We start from the raw sequence: 22258 nt of genomic DNA, 5'->3' as shown, positions 1-22258 counted from the left end.
TGCGGGACACACGAGAAGTTGAAGTTTTTCCGGTGTTTTCCTCCTCTCACTTGCGAATGCGTTTGGGAAGGCCGATTTTAGAACTGCTTACGATGTGCGTAACTTACAAACTTAGCAAAAATGATTAAAATAAGAACACCGACTTCACATAACAAGAAAAACAACTTCATTAAACGTTTTGCCTCCCATGCGGGAGGCATCATCAGTACATACACAGGAATGAGAGAGCTTCGGTCAACGCAGTCTTATTTATCGGGAAGGTCCATATAAGCTTCCAGGAGGGGGCCACGGTTCTACGCCGTCTTATCTCCGCGGATGAACCATGACTCAAGTAGTTTGCGTGGGCCCCACCTATCCTCCTTCGCCAAGGTCGTCGCGGCTGTGAAGTCGAAGGTGTGTCCTGTGGTCCACGCGTGGTCGACCAGCTCCGTCTTGAGACGGGTGGCGTTCATGGAATACTTGACGTCACGTTGGTGTTCTTTCATCCTGGTTATCTTCTTGCGTCCGGTCTCCCCAATGTACGAAGAGCCGCAGTCCTGGCAGGGGATCTTGTACACAATGCCTTTCTCCGTATCCTCTGGGGTGGGGTCCTTTGGCTTAGACACAATAGACACAATGCTTGCTATAGTTCGGTACGGTTTATACACAGTTCGAATACCTACAGGTTTTAGGGCGCGGCTTAGAACCTGTAGGTATTCGAACTGTGTATAAACCGTACCGAACTATAGCAAGCATTGTGTCTATTGTGTCTAAGCCAAAGGACCCCACCCCTGCGGATACGGAGAAAGGCATTGTGTACAAGATCCCCTGCCAGGACTGCGGCTCTTAACATGGTAACGGTAAGTTACCATGTTAAGTGCACTTCTTACAAAGCACCTGTGCACTGCAAAGAAGCAACGCCCGCAGAGCTCATTTCCTCGGCTGTTGCTTCGCCGCAGTGCGCCCATGAAGTAAGAAGCGCACTAGAAGGGGAAACCCGCCGCGATCAACACTTAGAAACATATGAATATCGCAGTTCATCTTGAAGTGAATATCGAATAGTGTGTTATTCAAAACTATCATTCAAAATTTGAAAATTTTGCACAACAGTAGTAATAAGATTAAGAATTAGCACATTAAGCCATAATTATTAATACATACTAATGATAATTAAGCATAAATAGTCCTAATTAGGAAGGTTTAGCGAGTGGGGTAGCGGGGATTGAACCCCGGATGTTGCGATCTCAGCCCGATACCTTTGCTCGGCACCACGAGGAGGCCCCAAACCACGAGCAGCTGGACCAAGTGGGATTTGTGGGAGCTTTCTGTAGCGGGTGACTGTCGGTGCGCACAGCCGACTCTTGAACGACGAAGCGCACCTTCCCTCGCGACTTCACGGGGTGGATCGTAACGCACCAACGGATAGCGCAGCAAGTGTACGACATCACAACTTTTCAGAGTGGCCAATAGATAGTGTAGCAGGCACGACTAACCTCCTCCCCTCGTGATAAGACATCTCGTGACGTAACCGATGTCATCGCCCGCAGCACGAGACACCTCCTGCGTCAGGTGAAGCATTGTGCCATCTCATGGACTAGTAGTATGTACGTGGAAGTTATGCTTCTGATCGTGAACATGCCAAGCTAATTTCACACGACGAGCTCAAATCGCTCGTACACAAACTCCCAGAACCGCAAGACCGCCATATTCCCGTGCAGCGACTCGAGTGTGGACGTTTGAGACTTCAAGAACTCGTGCTCTCGTCGGCATCTTCGACGATCTGTCAGAGATGCCATTGAGTCCTAGATTCATACGCTGAGAGTGGACCATCGGATATGCCAACGGCCCAGTTTCTTTCAAGGGAAAGCTCTCTTATAGGGCGATTTCGCGTGGCATACTTCCGGCTTGAAATTTTGGCAGGCACCGTAACGAAAAACTTCTGCCTCGTGCTTTTCTACACGCCGTGGGCCTTTACGGAACAGGGCGCCGTGTCACGACCGTTTGCGCGTGCATCGGTTGTTTCGGAATGATCGTAACCCCGGCCCAAAAAGCGCCCATCGCACGGATGGCCACGGAGAAGGACAACAGAGGCGGTCGACGCGTTTGCGAGTCGGGAGGTGCCCATAATTTTGTGCGCATTCCTGTTCTTGTCTTTCTTTCACCGCCTGCAATTCAGCAACCTCCTTTCTCCCCCGCGTCCCCACCCGTCGCCCCCCCGCAGGAGGCCCAGAGCCTGGCGTGCGTGCTGCGCATCCTGTTTCGGATGTACCGGGACGAGGGGCGCCAGGACGCCTGGCACACGGTGCAGGACCGGCTCATCGGGGTGTGCAGGGAGGCACTCCAGTACTACCTGTCCCTGGCCACCGAGAGCCACCGGGAGTCCTGGGACAGCCTGCTGCTGCTCTTCCTCACCCGGGTCCAGAGGCTCGACGACGAGCGGGCAAGTCCCTCCTCCTCTCCCGTCCCGGCGTTGACGCGGAACGCATTCCAGGCGCGGCCTTCTAGAGGCCGATTTGGACGCGTGCATCTGATTGCAACCTAGCAGGTTGCGCATTCTCGCAATCTTTGGGTCGGTAGATGTCTCGTTAGTGGGTGAGATCGTGGCTGCTCGACAGATGTCGTCTAGCCTCGTGGTCTCTTACGACGAGCAAAACACGCTGGCACCGTCTGTGCGTAGCCGTGGAACACAAGCAATTTCTGTATTATTCCCTATTTTTTTTGCGCTTCATTCTTTTACTGGGGGTGGCGGGGTCGCCAGGTACTCGTGGATTAGACAACTAAACTTTTGCGAGATATACCCCAAAACTAGCCAAATGTCGAGGTGTAAAAATAGCCCAAAACAGCCCCAAACGTAAAACTTCCTATGAGGTATTTGAAACGATTCTTTTGAACACCGATGACATAATACATGTGCTGTTTCAGATGAATGCAAAAAGAGGACCAAACATTACTAGTTTCCAGAACCAACGGTGGAGCATGGATACATCACTACAATTCAAAAACTCTCTCTCAAAAAAAAAAAAAAAAAAACTTGGCAGGGTACAGTAGGCTTGCAATAATTCAAGCTTGGATATTTCATACTTCTGGCTAATTCAAACATATTTCAAAACTTTGGTTGTCCCGCTATGTTTTTAATGTATTCATAAGCCGCCTAATTCAAGCTGCGTTTTCGTGTAATTCATACTTTTTGTTCTCGCGGCCGCGTTGAGTGAGCTTCTTTCCGAGCACAGGTGCACTGCACACAGTCAACACCCGCAGAGCTTGCTTCCGCGGCTGTTGCTTCTCTGCGGTGCACTGGTGTTTGGGGAGAAGCTCACTCAACGGGGCTCAATCAGGGCACTATGAGCTTTGAGAACGGGCACCACACGGAAATTTTCATAGCAACTTGCATGGACGTCGTAACAGGGCGGCATGCAGTGATGTGATTGCTGCACCAATTGTGCCAAATTGTGCCGAGGGGCTAACCCTGCTACATCCTGCTACATTTTGCCAAGTTAAGGGTAATCTGCGCCAAGCCTGCGCTAAGAAAACAATTTCGGACGCCTTTCCAAACCGGAACTATGCTAAGTACCGTAATTGAGCATGCGTGTGTTATGTGGCGCAAGCGGCTGCCCGACACAAAGTACCCTGCATCAATTGCCCATCCGGTCTTGCATAATTTTCCTGCCTGCCGTCTCGCGTTTTAAGCTTTCGTTGTCTCGCGTCTTTTATTTTTTTATTTTTTTTTTATTTTCAACGATAGACGCGGGTGTGTGCGGGCGCTCCGACGCTAGCTTGCCGGGTACCAGCCATGCTGTGAAACGAAACCACGTTTTTGCGCGGCGGGTGTTACTTTGTCAGGGTGTCTAGCGACCGGGAAAACCGGGAATTGTCAGGTAAATTTTGATTACCAGGAAAAAGCAGGGAAATTGTCAAAAAGCGAGCCCAGTCAGGGAAAATGAACTGGAACGCCATTGAGTGCCCTGAGCAAAGACTCGAGGACTTGGGGGCAGAAATATAGTCAGTAAATTCTGCTTAGAGGGAAACGCGGGCTCTGCTCACCCGATGTAGAGTGTGCTATCCCGATGCAAAAGTAACAGCCGACAAATCCAGTCCCAGCATTAGATTGGATTGAGGGCATGACACTAGGCTAGATCCAGTTAGAGCTACTAGATGTAACAAATGAAAAGGCCGCAGGCCCCAGTCTAATCCAAGCCTTAAAGGGACACTGACAGGGTATTTATGCTCGCCGAGGTTTTTAGTTGTACGTGACATACGAGAGCTCAACTACCCAGAACAGAATTTGCGGCTCGAAATTCGGTTTCTTTCCGCCCGAAAACCGCCGATCAGGAACTGGCCGGTTCGAGTCTCGCTCACTCTCTTTTCCGCGGTCACGGGCCGTTTTCTAAGGTATCGATGCGACCACCAAATTTAATCAAAGTCGTGGGTCACTGAAAGCACACACTCAATATTAAAAATAGAAAAAAATATAAAACCCATTTTTTGTGGCTTCTAAAAAGCTGCAAATACGTTGATTGAAATAAAAGTTCCACAGACAACCGGAAGCATTCTGTGCGTGCGTCGTTTCGCATATCGTGGGACTCGCAGGGACGGCGATGGCAGCAGACGACGGGCGTGGGACCTCTATTTCAGAACTGTCGTTCGCGGTACCGGCGAATTTCGTCTGCCTTTAAAAGAGAAATTTGGGACTGGTCAAAAGAATTGGTATTCATCCCGTACGACACGCCCGACCACCAAGCCGATTTGCACGAAGACGTCGCCGAGCCGTCGCTCCCTTCTTGTGGCTGAAGACATCGCTCGCGCAAACGTCAAGCGCGACGTGTCTACTTCGAGTGGAATATGCACGCGTATGATTTCTTTACTAGGTGAGAATGTCGCCAATGCATGGTGCATCCCGACTTCGACCCGGGAGTGCTTTTGCTAGAGGAAAATCGGCAGCAAACTTTCCAACTTACAGTTTATTGGCTGAATTATTACTAAGGAAAAAGATACCCCACTTTCGATATGCCCCAGTAGCTCAGTGGGAAAGACGTCCCCTTCACACCCGGTAGAGCCGGGTTCAATCCCCCGTGAAACTTTTTTTTTTTTTTCTAAATATTTTTTGATGTCTACATTTCTTTTTTTTACAATTATTACTGAAGACACAAAAAAAAATAAGAAACAAATGTTGTGGACGACACGTCGCTGAATTAGATGGTATGGGATATCCTTTTTGACACCTGCGAACTCAATGTAATCACTTTCCACAAAATGCAAGGAGCATATAAATCAGGTAGCGTCCGCTTTCCGAGGTGCCCGTAAATGGTCTACAGGAATTGCAGCCAGCCATTGGTCCCGATCCCGTTGATCTTTGGAAACTCTCGCACAATGCCACTTCTGTTTCGGACGTGGGACATGTGAGCCAGCTCTTAACGCAACATCTTGGGTGTATTCTTTTTGGAGCCCATCAAAATTCACCACGGGCACTCACTACTCATCTCCAACTCCTCAATGTACAAAACAACTCATCTTGGAGTAGAGAACAACGAGCGGAACATACATAACTGCAAAAGAATCCCACGGCGAGCAGTTCCCATACGCCGCATGTCGTCTGCTACCGGGAAGGAGAAAAAAAAAACAAAAAAAAACACACGGTCGGGTGTAGCCACGTGACTTCCGCCACTCACTCTCTTCTCTCCTCTTCTCCGACCTCCGTCGGGTTTCGGTTTCGGTTTCGAGCAGTTGCGTCTTTTGATTTTATTAAAAAAATACGCTACTCTGTTGCAAAATATTAATTGGGTAGTCCTCCGACACCATAATGAAGCGCCTGGCAAAAAATTAAAAAAACATTTTGGGGGGTGTCAGTGTCAGTGTCAGTGTCAGCCGAAAGTATCCGAAAGTGTGCATCTGGCAGCCATACTGCCATTCGGTTATTGAAGCGTGTGGTTGAGCGGCGTGTTTTCATCGGGTTTCCGGAAATGGCCTCCTCACTGACGATGTTAACGGCAAGAAAGCGCTTGTTTATTCCGAACTGGATGAACCCAAATATGTCGGAATGCGTAAGTTGGATTAAGCCCGTGTAAAATGATCCTCACAGTACTCAATGCTCAATGCCTTGTGTAGGAATATATTTAATCGCCTCTACAGTAATCAAGGAATTTCACCTGAAATTGTCAGTGAAAACGGGGAAAAGTCAGGGAATTTCACAATAATAATTTGCTAGACACCCTGTTTGTGAGCTGAAGCTTTCGCTCCTGAAAGCAACGGCCGTGGGAAAACTATATTTGGTCCCTGCCTTCCAGTCATCGTGGCCGCACGACGTCGGGCGTTGACGTCCCCACGTCGCGGCAGATATGGCGCTTTCTAAAATGAAACTAAGTACCGCCGCATGTTCGTCAACATTCCTATTCTTGTTAAAATCATATGTTACTACAAAAATCCCTTCTCGGTGGGCTTCCTTTCGAGAGAAACCCCGGTACGGGAAAAATCTTCTGCGAAAGAAAGTTGGTGAAGAGAAGTGAAGTTGGTGTGTAGCGTAGTGGTTAAGACGTCTGGCTCTTAAGCAAGTGATACTAAGTTCAAACCCCCGTGCGGGCGTACATTTTTTTTTTTTTTTTTAAAGTGGGCCGATCCCAGAGGCATTGCAATCGATGTGAGCACGGACGCCGGACGGATGGACAAGGGCTAAGGAGCTTCGCCCATAAAATTGCGCGCAAAATTCATGAAGCCTTCCTTATCAAATCGCATGTCAACAATATCTGTATTGGCACCCCTTGGCTGGCACTCTGATAAGGATTTTCAGTATATTTGCAGTGAGCAAGTCATGCAATAGGGGGCGTAGCCTTTATATCCTTAGTGTATTTAGCGCATCTATGTTTTATTGTTTCACCTGTATTTTCAAAATCAAAATTCAGTTGGAAGTATGCCGTGTGCTGTTAGCATCTGTTTAATTCTGTCCGTCTTTAGACATTTTACTTCAACAACATATTCAGCACCTATGTGCATATTACTATTTTTTTACGATTTTTTTTCTTAGTATCAGCTGTACAAAGCATGAAAAAAAACAAAAAAACGGCACAACGGCGCAATGTTGATGTGTTTTGAAAGGCACACACACGTTGGGCTGCCCTTTGTTTGTAATTCCCAGACAACTCCCCTGGCGTCACTTGTTACTCAAAAAAGGTCCATCCCTCCACCACGTGTCACACTGCACATCAGTCTGATAGCAAGTGACGTTCATTTAAAAAAATTGTCAGGTGCTATTGCCCCTTCGTTCCATTTGGCAGACTGTCTGATCCAGGCGATTTTTTGTTGCAGTTTCGAGCTCACGCTTCGGTCTACTACCCCTACTTGTGCGAGCTGACCTGCATGGACGAAAAGCCGGCCATTCGAGCCGTGCTGCGGAAGTTCTTCCTCCGTGTGGGCACGGCGTTCAACGTCTCTCACCATTAGTCGACACCGCACCGTACAGCCCCGAACGTCAAACACCGGTCGCGCGTCTTGTGGGGTGCTTGTCACCCCCGCCGCTTTCCACGGGCACGAGGAAGAACGAAGGAATGACGCAACATGCCTAAACCTCACCAGACGCTTGTTCCGTCGTGCGTCGCCGCTGGCTCTTCGAATAATTTTTTGTTTGCTCTTTCTGTTTTCCGGGAACTGGGGTCGAGTTTATAGTCAGTTCGTTTCGGTGGTTCTTGTCATTCCGGTGCCCGCTAGAAGTCGGCTAGAGGTCAGCTAAGGGTCGGCCAGAGATCGGCTAGAGGTCGATGAGTTGCGGAAGTAGCGGCGTGCGAGGCGTTGTTGTGCGGAAAAGCCTGAGCGTTAGCACCACCAGAGAACCGTGGCCGACCGGTACGCTTGCTGCCGTACGGCCAATGTACGGCCGGCGTATGTCCAAGGTACGGCCGACAGACTGCAGGGTTCTATGCAAAGAGCTGCGGCGTGCCCGCGACCATCTGCCAGCGTAAAGTATGCCGTCCCCTCCCCGAGGTGGGACACCCGTTGTAAAAGAGGCGCATTGAGTGCAACCGTTATTTTTCTCGGAGTCTAATTTATTTTGTGCCCGGAGAAACATTCCAGTGTGTGATGCTGAAGCGTTTTGAGTGCTGAAGATGGAGGTGGTTGAAAACTGTCCTGTTTCTTCGAGGAGCATGCGTGTAAATGCGAGATTGTAGAGGGAATAAAATATACAGTATAACTTGGAGTTCTGTTTGTTGTTGTGGTTATCTTGTAGCACTACAGTACCTGCAATGTGTCTCCGACTGATCTGTTAATCGCGTCCTCAAATGCGATTCCTAGATTTCCGCCTGATCATGTCTCAGGAAGTGTCCTGCTGTTGCCTGCTGCGATGCAGACACTTCTTTGCTGCAGATAGTGCTCCAGCTTGACGCTTAATGGAGGCTCCAGCAGCGACACTTGTGTTCCCGCATTCTCTTTGTTGGAACTTCTACGACCAACCGCTTCAGGGCCAGTTTTGATGCATGGGCGGAATAGCATGCTAGGCACTCAAACAGCACCGAAGACTCATTCCAAGGACTGCGGCAGCAGATTTTGTTAACCATCATCCCAGGTTGACTTGTTCGTGGGGTTTTGATGGCATCCCATACTCGCTGTATGGCTTCCCGAACTTTAAACCGACATTTGAAGTCTGGAGGTGCACAAGATCTAAGCTGGATCTAAATTCTCATTTTGTAGATGTCTTATGTGGAAAAATGTCATGTGTGTTCGGGTGTTCGTATTTCACACACGAAGAGATCTTGCCTCTCCGAATATTTGTTTTCTTCAGATTACTTAAAAAACAGTCTTTGTTTATTTCAGATCACTTAAATATACCAGCTCCCTGAGCAACTAGGTAAAGCAACACATAAAATGTTAAAATTGTTCTGCTTTTGAGTAAATTTAAAATTTACCCCCTCACCACCACCCTCCGTTGCGCGCTCTGCGCTCGCGTCGCGTCGCATTACAAAAATGTTAACCCACCCGTAAACACCGCTCATCTTTCGATGAAAAGTTGGCGGTCGCTAAAACGTCGTTCGACCAATTGAGTGCCACCCCTAGTTGCTCGTAAACCCCGCAGTTGTTTACGTAATTTTCTACACGTCAGTTTCGATTTGGCTGGAAAAGACACCACAAGGTGGTCTGCCAGCAACATGTCGTCTGCTATCTGGACGGTGCTTTTTTCCGTTCCGATTAATTTAATCGCCCGCATCCGTGTTTACCACTCGGGTATCTTTGGGGCCATACCCTCTTCACAATCTTCTCGAGATGCCGAATTCGACCCGTGGGGAGACAAAACAGTCGGCAAGACGTTTCTGACGCAAAACTCGGAGAGCAGGCGACGTTTTTGTGCCTCTTTCTTTGCGCTCCTTCCGTCTCCACACGTACGCTCCTAGGGAGGAAGCCAAGGAGAAACACAGAAATAAAATATAAAAAAAAAAAAAATAGAAAAGTTCCTAGCGAAAATGTGTCGCCGTCAGCGCGTCGCATTACGATCAGCCAAGGGTCGCATATCGTTCCGGTTCATGCGACGTACGCGACCGTTTGCCAGCGCCGCCGCGACGCGTCCGTCAACCGAATCTGGCACTTTTCCCAAACATTCGCGTGTCGCGCTTTGTGGCTTTTTCCGCGAAGCCGGCGTCCCGACTTGCTGCAACACGTGGGTTTCTGCTCTCGCTTAGCTAACCGGACTGTAAATGTCAAGTTGGTGGTCGGGTTCAGATCTCGTACTGCTACGAGCGCGACATCATGCCTCCCGTGCAGCATCAGAGTGGTAGTAATCATCAGTCGGAGAATGACGCCGGCGGAGTACGTCGAAGTGCCGGCGGCGACAAGAACCAGCGGTCTGCTGCTCCATCCGCGGCTTCGAAATCTCCCAGTCCGGACTGCGTCAAGTATGTCTTTCCTGTACGCGTGGACGTCTGTGTTTTCAATGATTGAAATGTCGAGTTGGTGGCATTTGCTTCGTTAGGGTGAGGACAGCGTGTCGACACGTTCGATCTTTTTTACGTATCCTAGAATAATCCAGCTATGTTAGCTAGCGAGCGTAGTTTGTCGTAATTTTTCTCGAATTTTCCTCTAGGAGACTACACCCTCGATTATGTCAGTGAACTTTGTTTTATAATTAGAAACGGGGTGCTGTCGATGCTGTTGACAACGGAGGGTCGACAACCCACACGAGATGGCGGCACTAGGTGTCATGCCTGGATTATGTCTGGATACTTAAATTGTTTCATAATTTAAGAAAAGCAAAACACGCGAATCAAGGGCGTTTCCTCGGAAGAGCGAGCATAAATATATTTATTACTTAGTATTTTATCGCTAGAAATGATTTGCAGGGACTTGGCTTGACGCAAAACGATTGAATCAAAATTTCGGGCTTTGCAGTTGCGACGGGTGGCGCCCTCCTGGCTAGGCATCGAGAACTTTTGATTCCATTCCGAAACCTGTTCCGTCCGCAATAGATGGGCGACTTTGTTTTCTTTTTCTAGCAACGTCAAAGCAGAGTTCGAGCTTTTAAGATTTACGACGTCGCCCAGGGTACACAAATACGCGCTCTAGAAATATACCGGTCTCCTTTATTCGGCTGCCGATTTTTCCGGTTGCCGCAAAACCCGCAGAAGGACTAACGTTTGCTGTGCGACGCTGCCAACTTGTAGGGGAGTTGGTCTCGGAGGGTAGGGATGGTAGGGAACTCAAGTTCACGCGTTATCACGGTCGGAGCAGCAGGCAGCAAAAAATAACAAACATTTTAAGGGAAAAAAATGGGAGAGAAGTTGACAAAGAAAAGGGATTTGAATCATTTAGTGATATCCGAGGTCGATGTGTGTTCGCTTTTCGCGCTCACTCACCATTACGTATGACGAGGTAGGCTGTTTTGCACATCTTTTTTTTTTTTTTTTTTCCTCAGTATCTCGCGATTGTGTTATCGCCGCTGGAACAGACCTTGAATACCTTGAAGGTGGAACTCCACACTCACTCGGGGAGTGATTGGAGTGTATTCCACGGGCCACGTGCGGTGTTTTAAAGGGTTTATATTTTTAGCCCCCCGAAAAAGAAACGGACGAAAAGAACAGGAAGAAAACAGTAGGAGCGAAGCGGCATAGTCACGTTGTCGAAAGGCGCCCTGCGGATCAGTATGCTCGGAAACGCCGGCAATCCGCCGAGTTCGGCGAGCTCAGATAGGTGAGCGTCGATCCTGCATGTTTTTTTCCTCGCAGAAACTCAAAGTGTCCGTTTAAAATCGACCAGAAATCAGCGAGAAAAAACAACAAAACGCCGTGGTTGGGGACGGCATATTGCATGGCCATCCGCCGAAAAAATGGCTTGCAAGAGAATGAGTAGTGAGGAAAGCGCAGATTAGGTTCTCGTTGACACGCGTGGCACAGCGTTTGTGTGTGTGTATGCGTGGTTTGAGAGATTCGTCATCTACCCGGCCTTTACATCGGTGAATGATGAGAGGGACACACGTGCTTAGTAACATTGGCTGTAGAAAATATGCAGCGACTGCTGTATTTAGTTATTTACGTGTGAATGGCGAAAAAAAAGAAAATGCAGTGGCACGTTAGTAGGAAATTAGCTGAAGTGTACTCAGTGAGTAGCCCGATAACACGATAGGTCACTGCAGTGACAATGTGATTTGTTAATTTGCACAATACACAGTTACGGGTTGGGGTAAACATATAATGATTTCATTGACACTTTTTGTTGCTCAAATGTGGTTTATGGACTCGCAGGCCCCTCTTTGGAGAGATTCGCCTTGACACTGAAAGGTAGTACTCACAAATGGTAACGCAACAGTCGGCTGACAACCTGATTATTTTCTTTTTTTGTTTTTCAGTTTTTTCGTGTAAGTATTTTAGTGAATGTAGGTACATTTCTTGGTCCTTTTATGTTTCATCTAAAATGCTGGTTTGATGTACACGCTGACTCCCGCGATTCTGTCTTGCTTCGGTTGTGTTGTAACATTTTAGTAGCACGGATGTTTGTATCTCGTTTCGCGCCGGTGGACGGCACTGATATGTGTAGTTGTCGTGGCTAAGTGCTACTTTTACACACGCAAAAGCTTTCTGAAATGTTGTGATATTCATGTGGACGGACCTCCCGCTGTGAAAGGATTCGGAAAAATTGGCGCCTGCACATAGGAAGCTCAAACTTTCACCAAATGTGCACCGAGTAGGTCAGCTTTACTGTGTGAAATCTCAAGGCACAGTTCTCTTTCTGGAAAAAATGAGAGAAAAAAACTTGCTCAGGTTCACATTATGTGCGTTCGCAGACGACAGAGTTGCCAATGCTTTTAACTTGAGGGGCCATCTCCCGATGGGCGCAGCAAACAGGCAACACAGTAAGTCGTCTGCTTGGTGCACTTATCGGGAGGTGGTGCCACAAGTTAAAAGCGTCAATAACTCTGTCGTCTGCAAATGCGCATAACATGATTTTTGCTCTCATTTTTCATGGGAAGAGAACTGCGCCTTGAAAGTTCACACAGTAAAACTGACCTACCTAGTTCACATTAGGTGAAATTGCTAAACTTCCTATGTGCAGGTACCGATTTTCTCGGCTCGTTTTACAGCGGAACGTAGGGTTGGGACACCTTAGACATTAGAAAACTACAGCAAAGAAGGATTACGAGAAAATTGGCCAAAGTAAAGTGTCACTCGCCCTAGAAAAGAAATAAAGAAAAGTATCATACAGATTCTGTTATTGCAATCGCATTGCTGGACATAGAACAGCTGTCAGTCCCTGACAGCTGTTCTATGGCTTCTTTCATAGGAGTTTGAGGGCGGGGTTGATGTGGTGCTACCTGGGAATGCACCAACACAGTATGCAAGACAGAACTGTTTCTCCTTGTTCGAGAATTCGGCTACCTTGAAAAAGATAGGGGCATAATGCGGACACAACGAGGAAGTCCTAAGGTCACTTGGAAGGATGCCATGTTGATGGGTGTTGTAAACACAATGCCTCGATTTAGAAAGCCTCTTTCACCTTGTGAGCGTTCTCTCTTTCTCTTCTGTTGGGGTTGCGTAATTCATTGGTCCGTAAACATTGTAGTGACAATATTTCTAGGTGGGATTGAGCCGTTTGCCAGCCCAATATCTTCGCCTGACGATCTCCACTTTGTGCAAATGCAGCTTTCGAGGTGGTGCAAAGTTTCATTGCGCTTTGGTGACTTTGCGAATGTGCGAGGGTAAGTTTCTGAGCATACATTTAAGAAGCCGTTACCAGAGAAGTCTTTGAGGTAGAAAACTAATCTGGAAAAACTATCTATATTTTGGCATAAACCCTTGCGGCCCTATGCGCTTGCCTCATATTACAGATTCCTTGCATTTTTATCAGAGTTTGATTTACTTTGTCTGTTGTCACGGTTGCCACTGCACTCCACCGTGCCTTACCGTGAACCGCCCTTGTGGGAATTTATGAGCGCAATTTAGGAACCACTTCAAACACTTCCTGCCTAAATGCAGCATTTTGAAACTGTCTAAATCTGGCGAAGCACCCTCATAGGCTTACATAGGAATTTGTTCAAATGCATGGGAAATTTGCAACTAAATCAAAATTCACCGATTGATTTAAAAAAAATATATATATAGGTTGCACTTTGTTATATATATGTAACCAACAATTAGCTTATGTTGTTTTGATTTTATAATCGCAAATGGGTACAGCTGCCAGTGCGTAGGCTTAGCAAGTAGTTGTATTAGTCTCGGATCGTGCGTGACGTGATCGTTCATACCAATTTACTCCACCTTTGATATGTTATTGAACTCCAAGCTGAATCTGCCGGCACCCCGTACAGGTGCTTCCGGCTTATTGCTACCAGAAAGTTTCTCCAGGAGGCCCGTCTTTGGAGAGCTGTCCATGCGCACAGTTGCTCAAATGAGCACATAGACGTTGGGACGCGCACTCACCGACAATTGGCACACCAGCGTGGAAATGATAACAAACGTGAGCCGCAAGAACATATGACTAATGCCAAGAACGGGAGGTAGAAATTCGCCTCCTCTTGTTTTTGCGCGCACACAGCAAAGTTGGCCGAAGTGCGACCGAATTCAATTGGTGATGTCACGTGAACGTACTCCCTGTACTAATTGCGACCTATCTTGTTGGCCAACGATAACAAAGGAGTCAAAGGCGCTCACCCAGACGAACGACTGACGGGATGCTGGCACAAATTGCGGTGCACTAACTGGGTTAGTGCTTTGAAGGCTTTCGTCTTCGACTTCGGTCCAATCGGGTTGACACGCTTTTGGACCATGGACTTGTACTGAACGATTGTTTGTTGGTCACCGTCGAAACCGAAACGAATCGAGCTGGACAAAATCGTCGGATGCCTGCCCCTGACACGCGAAGGGGACTGTGCTACAACATACTTCAATACTTTCACTTGGCAAAAGCTAGACTGCACCAAATTTTGGTAAAGACCTACTACGTTTTAAATCCGTAGCATATATTGGGCCATCTCTTAGAGATTGCGTATCTCAATTTTTCCTAATTAGGGGTTTTTACGCCCCAATCGTTTCGCAGCGTCGGGTGACAGCGCGTCGTCCCAAGGGTGCTCTAAATGCGCGTGTTTATAGGCCTCTGGCGACGTCACGTAACATTTCTGCGTTGCGCTGCAATGTGACACTGTGTTGTTGGGTCACGTGGCTTGATCCGATGTCGCCGTGTCTCGTGACACTGACGGCTTTATACATTCACAAAACCTTCTGAACGTGCCCTTTAGTGGCCTTCTTACCGTGCCCGCAAAAGGAGGAGTGCAAAGAGGCCTTATAAATGCTAGGCATTTAGAACGGACAGTTGGTCTTTATCAAAGACAGTGACAAAACATGGCGCATAGCTCTCACAGCTGTTGCGTTTTGTTTCGGCCGCTCCGACGCCAAGACGGCAATACGGAGAGCAAGTCGTCTGCTTCTTGCGAAGGGGTTGCGGTAATGTCAGAACGACACTGAGCTCCGATTGACTTTTAATGAAAGGATAGCGGGTAGACCTCAATGTTAGATGCCTTGGTGCCTATTCACTATTTTGTCCAATCAGCCAATAAGAGCTCGGCGTTCTGACATCATCGCAACCCCTGTGCAAGAAACAGAAGAACTCGCGCTCTGCATAGAAGTTGCTCCGTGTGAGGTCGCCCCAACGACTTTCTCGTCTTCCAGTGGCACGAGCATCGATGAGTCAAGCGAGCTCGACCTGGAGCCGGAGTCCGTGTCCCCCCGGCGCCACCGGCGGGAGCGAACCTACTCGGCGTCAGCGTCCAAGGCAGACCCCCTCTTCCACACCCGCCAGCGGACCATCTACACTGCGGGGCGTCCCCCGTGGTACGACGCCCACGGCCAGTCAGTGGAGCCCTTTGTGATCGGCATCTGCGGGGGCAGTGCCTCGGGCAAGACCACGGTGGCCCGGCGTATCATTGAGGCCCTCAACGTGCCCTGGGTCACCCTGCTGAGCATGGACTCCTTCTACAAGGTGCCCGTTGCGGCATTTGCGGAATTAATCTCTCTCGACTCGGCGATACAGCGGAACGCCGCCGTTTAATCGAATTGCGACACATTTACGATTATACGGGAGGTTTGACGGTGTCCTCGCAATCTAGCCATCCGACGATATTTAGTCTCCTTCTAAAGACGCATACCAGCGAGGACTATTTCGTTTCGCAACGGTTCCTCCTACGCACGTCTTGCTTTAGAATTAGTGTTCCGCGTTTTAAATGCGTACCATTCATTGGGCGCGGCTCATAGTGCTTTTGAGCCGGAGTTTGGAATATTACCTCGAGCGAGCATGTGGCGTCGATCGAAAGGGCTCAGAGCATGCGGTCGGCAACCATTCTCGGAGTGGGGGTTTTCCTTGGCATGTGCTCCGCCGCAGCAAAGCGGACAACACACATACTGTGAAGGCTCTTGCTTGCGGGCTTTGCGTACTGCTAGAGTGGCGCAGGAGCAACAGGGCCGGGCGCAGCAGGGGGAAGAAAGAGGAGCAAAGGACATGGCTGCCGGTAGAGAACTCTTGCCCATTTTTATTTTTTTGACGTTTTAGTCTAGCATGTCAGATTCAACGGCTGCCTTCCATCTTTCTTTTCCTTGTCTGTTTTTCTTCTTCTCCCCTTGCACGCACACTCTTCCCAAACTGGCCTATATCAAGAAAAAGGAAGAATGTGCTGGCATTCTTGTGCAGTTTAAAAATCCCCATATCCCAAGAAATGGGAGAAAATCGCAATGAAAATTGTAAAGTGTGTATCGGGTCAGAGCACCGGTCGAGGAATTTTGAAACAAAGGCCCGGTGTGTTGACAGGGCAAACAAACTGCCATTCTCATTTTATGCATCAAAAGCATTAGTGAAAACCGACATATCACTTCGTGACAAGCCACAATTCACCGGCTGTCCAGAGCTCCCACCTAAATGTCTTTTTTTGCGTCCAAAAAGGGCTGACATTATATAGCGAGTTGGAGAGCTTAATTGGCCCAATATAGTTTGTTTTTGCTTCATGCGAGAATGAAACTGAGGCTACGAGCTTGAGCATGTTGCCCTGAAAGCTAGTACTTGCACTGCACAGGCGCACATGCTTGGCAAGGACGTGAAAAGCCTGGAACTCGCTCTTATTCGTGACTCCAGTTCACTATAGGTGGCACCACTCATTTTCCAAAGTGGCGGTTATAGCAATATCATACCAGTTGCTAAGCCAGTCAAGTGTGCTGACTTCACTGAACGACACAAATTATACCTGCTTATATGAGGAAGCTAGGGTGTTATGAGTGCAGGTCACCTCTGTGTCCTGAAAGCAAAAATCCTGTTTAGCATAATATTTATGCCAGGAGGCACGTTTTAATTCTGGAACGAAACCGCAATTAACCTCTATTTTGAATTTAAGTTCTTGGTATAGGTGTTGATTTCAGAGTCTTACATAACTCAAGATGTGTCTCACAGCATAATTATTGAGTTAAAGGAGTTGTTCGTAGAGACTTTATTTTGTTACATGCGTGTCCGATCCAGCCATTTCAAAATATTTTAGTTCAGTGTCACTTTAAAGACACCTTACAGGTAACATACAGTATGAAAAAATAATATGTGGAAAGATCACTGCTGAGACTCTAAACTCGTCAAACACAAATTCGGGGCCAAAGTTGGCAGAGCGCACCGATTGGCCTATCACGATGATGACTTCGCGCTTTTTTCGCCGACATCCAATAGGCGCGCTCCGCAAACTTTTAGCTCCAACTCTGCGTTTCACGAGTTTAGGGCCCCTGATATTTGTATGTTGCTGCCTTTTCTTACTCTCGCAATTGTCATGTTAAATAATGAACTGTGGGCCTTTCAATGGTTTTTGAGGTATTTAGATGATTAATTGCTTTAACATTATTCTCAGCACAAGAATAACTAAATCAATCCAATTTTTACAAAGCATCACCATGGGTGATGAGTTTAGAATATGTCCACAAAACTTATAAATTAAGAAACGCTGCTCTCACTGCAAAAACCCAAAGATGGAATTGGAGTCAGACTTCAGAAGTGTGTAAGCATTTTTTAAAGCAACGTGTGATGCATAGGACTTCATATTACATCAAGTGTTTGACTGTTTGTCTATTTTGACAACAATATCAGAGTTGTTCATACGCTAAAAGGAAAACGAAATGAAACCTCTCTGGCAAGACTATTATAGTTAAATGGCATAGTTTTGTGATCGTGGTATTTATCGGGGGCCTACATTGCTGCAATTCGTGTTAATAAAAATAATAATAATACAACTAAGATATTTAATACAGTTTTTTAGCTCTAATATAATTTGTTGCTTATGATCTAATTTTTGTATGCACAAACATGTATCGCAATCAAAAGTGTGCAAATTATCATCACTGGTGGCAATTGCAGCATTTTTAATTAACAAGTTCTAAAATAAAATTAGTCTAAAAGCAAGAAAACACTCTAGCTAATCTGAGAAATACATGTAAAATTACCATAATTGTGGGTAAAGCATGCAGGGGCGAAAGAGCTGCGCCAATTGCGCCATTGTGCGCCAATCCACTTTTGCTGCGCCATCCTGCTCCCAAGAGCACATGTTGCACCAAAACTAACCAAACAAGTTATTTTTTTAAGGCTTTATTTATTGGAGTACTGTTTTTATTGGCCACAGTGGTTTACCCTGTTGTGTTTGTTTAGGTAATTCTGAAAAAAATAGGGAATTTTAGCAAACCATTGCCACATACCGCACACTACCGGAGCCTTTGAAGCACGCTTTTAAGCGCCCGCCCGAGTGATACCGTGACCGCGGGGCGCGTGCTTAGAAGCATGCTTCAAGGATCCAGTAGTGCACGGTGTGCGGTAACGGTTTGCTAGAAGGCAGTATTGCTACGAAACCACCATACCGATGCGGTCGTGTCAACGGCGTGTAAGCCTGATCTCCGAGAATGGCACATGCACAGGTCGCTTTGTCAGAGTATTCATCAGAACTCTGACAAACAACGAGACGATGCTTCGATGCATTGTTTCGTCATTCACTTAATCTTTTTTTTTTTTTTCTCAGTGGCTTTGAGCTTGTTCAAGTGTATTCGAAATACGACACACATGGCACTAAATCGCCGTATAGTCTCGTACAAATGCCCGCTCCCCAAAAATTGCACATCCCGTTTTTTTTTTTAAATTTTATCTATTGCATGATTTGCGGTATCGGTACGTGACAAGCATGCTCGCCGCGGGTTCCCTCGTGCTTATCGCACCGTGACACGCAAATCTGCAGCATTCATACTATGCGGGGTATCCCTTCCCATGACATGCGAATTCCAAATTCGTTCCTGCATTTTATTTTTTATTGCCTGTGAATTCTTCACGTGATATCGGTTCTCGTGACACCCGAGTTTGAGGGGGCCGTGTTCTTGCGTCTAGTATATCGCACTGTGAAGCGCGAATGTGCTGCGTCCGCGTTCTGCTGCCGTACCCGTGACAGGGGAGTTTCTAGCGAATTCCCACATACTTATTGCACACGCGAGTTCACCGTGTCTGCGATATGTGTCAGTAATGAAAAGAGAGTGAGTGCGCAGGTGAGCTGGTGATAGTTAATCATGATGTTTAGAACCTGAGACTGTGGTGAGGGAAAAGTTAAGAAACTGAAGTTGAAGAGTTTCCGTTTCACGTAGCTTGTAGTGCCCCCTCCCATTATTCACCATTGCTCAGGCTGTCCAGTTCGAAGGAACACCTACCCGCTTGCACGTCTGCTCACTGCAGCATGTTTCGTTGGCGTTGGAAAACCAGTGAAACAGTAATGCGTTTTAGTATTGCATATCGGAGTGAGCGCATGCACTGTGTTTGCATTAGTGTTGTGTGCTGCATACTGTGCAGCATGCGCGGAGTCCAACATTGCAGCCTTAAATTGGCCTATGGCGACGATGCACATGCGCAGCGTGGAGCATGCAACTTTAATGCAAACACACAGCACTTGTGTTTGCTTCTGTACGCAATACTAAAACTCTCTAATAAGGTGCAATCCTATACCGCCTGCAGTACTGCGTAGGAACAGTGAAGAGTGTTGTTTTCATTAGGAAATGACATTTTGCCAGCCATGATCGCCAGCAGTTTCGCAGTGCCTGCTGAGGAGGAGAACCAATGGACCCTTACTAGAGCGCTTCCCGTTTCCGCCGCGACAGGGCGAGCAACGAGGTGGCAATGTGAATAGCTTCTGCTATGCTCACGCTTAAAGTTAAGCAAAGTATAGTGCTTCTTTAGCTGCATTTTTGTGCTGTGTTGAAGACTAGTGTTGATGCTTTTGTCCTCGTGTTTCCTCGATCACCGTGTCGTACCACTCCCTGTTGTAATTCTTGCCTGGTGCAGGTTCTTGTGGTGTTGGTGTAAAATCACTGGCAGTGTGGCACTGGCCCAACTTTGATGTCCTCAAATCCCGGTCGAGCTTGCAATCTATTTGGTAGAGTTTGAGAAATGTATTTAGAAAGGGAAACTTTGTCAGATCGTGGTCCATCGCGTCTGTTTGAGCTGACATATTGCTATGGCACAGCGAGCTTAAAGGAAGCCCAGCATACTGAAATCTCGAGAGTTTAGATTGTGAAACAAAATGTCACTACATCTGAAATAGGTCTGCATCTCAAGCATTTTTTTTTTCCAGTAGTAATTGGCAGTTAAGAAAGAATTGTTATAACTGTTGCGATCAGAAGCAGATTCCACTGCATTGCCACATGCCTCGAAGCAACGACTAAGGCATTTCATGTGCCTAGGATCTAGTACATGTGGCATAAATACATTGCAATGATTGGCGCTTTGAGGGTAAATGGATTTGAGGGCTTCATTAGCGAATGGCGCCACCGCTAGCGAAGGAAACACCGTCACGGTTTTTCCGACGGTTTACGTCGTAATGGCGGATTGCCATCAACAGACTAAAGGTTGTGCAACCTGTCCATTACAAACTCTAAAGGTTCCGCAAATTGTGCTCACTTTATTAGGAGTTTGTAATAAGTGGACTATGGTCACTGCCAAGGTGAGAACGGTAGAGAGAAGGCTCAGCGTCTTAGCTTAGATCTTGTGAAAGAAAGCCTGCCACGCCCGGGGAGTGCACTCTGCTAGTGTGCTAGCTTCGGCAGTGCTTCCTTTGGCACGGTTTGAGCTAAGCTGCAGATTTGAGTAAGCCGGCCCAGTAGTCCCACCTCCGGCAACGCTTCAGCATCTCGTGTACCTTGAGCACGCACGTGCAGACAAAGCACGGCGGAAGGCAGCGAGCCTGTGCTGGAGGTTGGTTGTTCGAAGGACGCATCCTGCCGTTCTCTGTCGGCGACAAAGTATTTGCACCTGATAAGCCCTGCTCGAAGTTAGTCGCCTCCTCCACACGCGTGTGTTCTACCGGCCGTTTATTATAACCGAAACTGTTGGATGTGGGCCGAGCACCAAGTGGCTCTGACGGTGCGCCCTCTGCCGTGCCCAGGTGCTGAACGAGGAGGAGCACAAGCTGGCCCACAACAACCAGTACAACTTCGACCACCCGGACGCGTTTGACTTCAAGCTGCTGGCCGAGACGCTCAAGAAGCTCAAGGAGGGCAAGCGGGTCGAGGTGCCCATCTACAACTTTGTCACTCACTCCCGCGAGAAGCACCTCAAGTTCATGTACGGGGCCAACGTCATCATCTTCGAGGGCATCCTCTCATTCTCCAACGCGGAGTTGCTCGAGGTAATGTGGTTGTGTCCCTTTTTCTTTCGAGGCAGACGTACAAACATCCTATAGGAGGTATTCACTGGACGCCATATATGTGGGCGATGTTTAGAGCGCATGCTCAGAACGAGCTCACATTAATAGCCTGCTAAGACCGACAACCTTGATGGTGCTAAATGCACGCTCCAAAAGGACTGCGAAAGCTCGCTGTTAGCACGCGCTCAGCAGCAGCGCACACGGATATGGCCGCCAGTGAATACTCCCTATAGATAGCTAAAGTGGGCTCGCGATGATTCAGATTCGGATATTTCGTACTTCTGGTTAATTCAAACAAATTGTAGAATTTTGGTTATCCCGTTATGTTTTTAATGCATTATAAGCCGCTTCATTCGAATGGTGTTTTCGTGTAATTCATACTTTTTGTTCTCGTGGCCCCCGTGCAGTGCGCTTTTTCCAATCTCCGGTGCACTCCAGAAAGGCAACAGCTGCGGAGCTTGCTTCTGCGAGTGTTGCTTCTCTGCAGTGCTTTGGTGCTCGGTGAGAAGCGCACTCAACGAGCCTCAAGCAAGGCAGCATGAGCTATAAAAATGGGCACCACGCGAAAATGTTCATAGCAACTTGCGCGGAGGCTGCGATGTGGCGGCGTGCCATAGGTCTAAGTTGCAGCATCTGCGCAAATTGGTATGAAAACTTTCGTGCAGTGCCAGTTTTCCTCTATCATATGTTAATAGTTCACATTAGACAACTTCTTGGCCCAATGAACAGACTTAATTTTGTTTTGAGTTGTCATGCGCTGTCTCACAGTCCATGATAAGCAACCTTTTTAAGAGGTAATTAAACTTGTGTCATACATTTTTCACAAATGTTTCATGTGTGGCATACCTGGGGGGCTAAGCTCGGCACGAAAAAATCAACGGGAGTTCTCCGCCGAACTTGCAGCATGCCGCAAGTTCGCAGTTGCAGTATTCCCAAGCGCCCCGGCCCGCACTCAAGAAATCATAGGAACGGTGTTCCTTCAGCTCTCTAGTGATCGCTAATTTTCGACCAACTCCATGGTTACACAGTTTTTGAGCATAATTCGAGGTCACCCTGAACAAACACCTGATATACCCCGAGGACCTGTCATATTACTTTTAAATTTTCTCGTCAACGTCAGCATTTTTGATA

General features: G+C 47.5%; 2 protein-coding genes across 5 annotated transcripts in view; both read left to right on the top strand.

Annotated features, from left to right (window-relative positions):
• Window positions 1-8161, top strand: part of LOC8032073 (brefeldin A-inhibited guanine nucleotide-exchange protein 1) — a 73180-nt gene extending 65019 nt beyond the window's left edge. For both annotated transcript variants that reach the window (XM_029981170.4, XM_029981169.4), the window contains exons 26-27: window positions 2201-2419; window positions 7276-8161. In XM_029981170.4, the coding sequence (XP_029837030.2) occupies window positions 2201-2419; window positions 7276-7410 (354 nt within the window). In that variant the 3' untranslated portion in view covers window positions 7411-8161. The remainder of the gene's footprint in view (window positions 1-2200; window positions 2420-7275) is intronic.
• A 1306-nt stretch (window positions 8162-9467) lies between these two features.
• The window catches only part of LOC8032086 (uridine-cytidine kinase-like 1), a 36359-nt gene continuing 23568 nt past the window's right edge, over window positions 9468-22258 (top strand). The window contains exons 1-3 of one of the 3 annotated variants that reach the window (XM_042287091.1): window positions 9468-9848; window positions 15108-15417; window positions 20867-21109. In XM_042287091.1, coding sequence (XP_042143025.1) covers window positions 9703-9848; window positions 15108-15417; window positions 20867-21109 — 699 coding nt within the window. In that variant the 5' untranslated portion in view covers window positions 9468-9702. Of the gene's footprint in view, window positions 9849-10367; window positions 11140-15107; window positions 15418-20866; window positions 21110-22258 lie in introns of those variants that run through there. The other 2 variants (XM_029981168.3, XM_029981167.4) reach the window with 2 other exon arrangements.

Source organism: Ixodes scapularis, unplaced genomic scaffold, assembly GCF_016920785.2.
Source record: "Ixodes scapularis isolate PalLabHiFi unplaced genomic scaffold, ASM1692078v2 PGA_scaffold8__174_contigs__length_109621045, whole genome shotgun sequence".
NCBI classification, from domain to species: Eukaryota; Metazoa; Arthropoda; class Arachnida; order Ixodida; family Ixodidae; genus Ixodes; species Ixodes scapularis.
The sequence above is the reverse complement of the archived record's forward strand: the minus strand, read 5'-3'. Positions and strand labels throughout refer to the sequence as shown.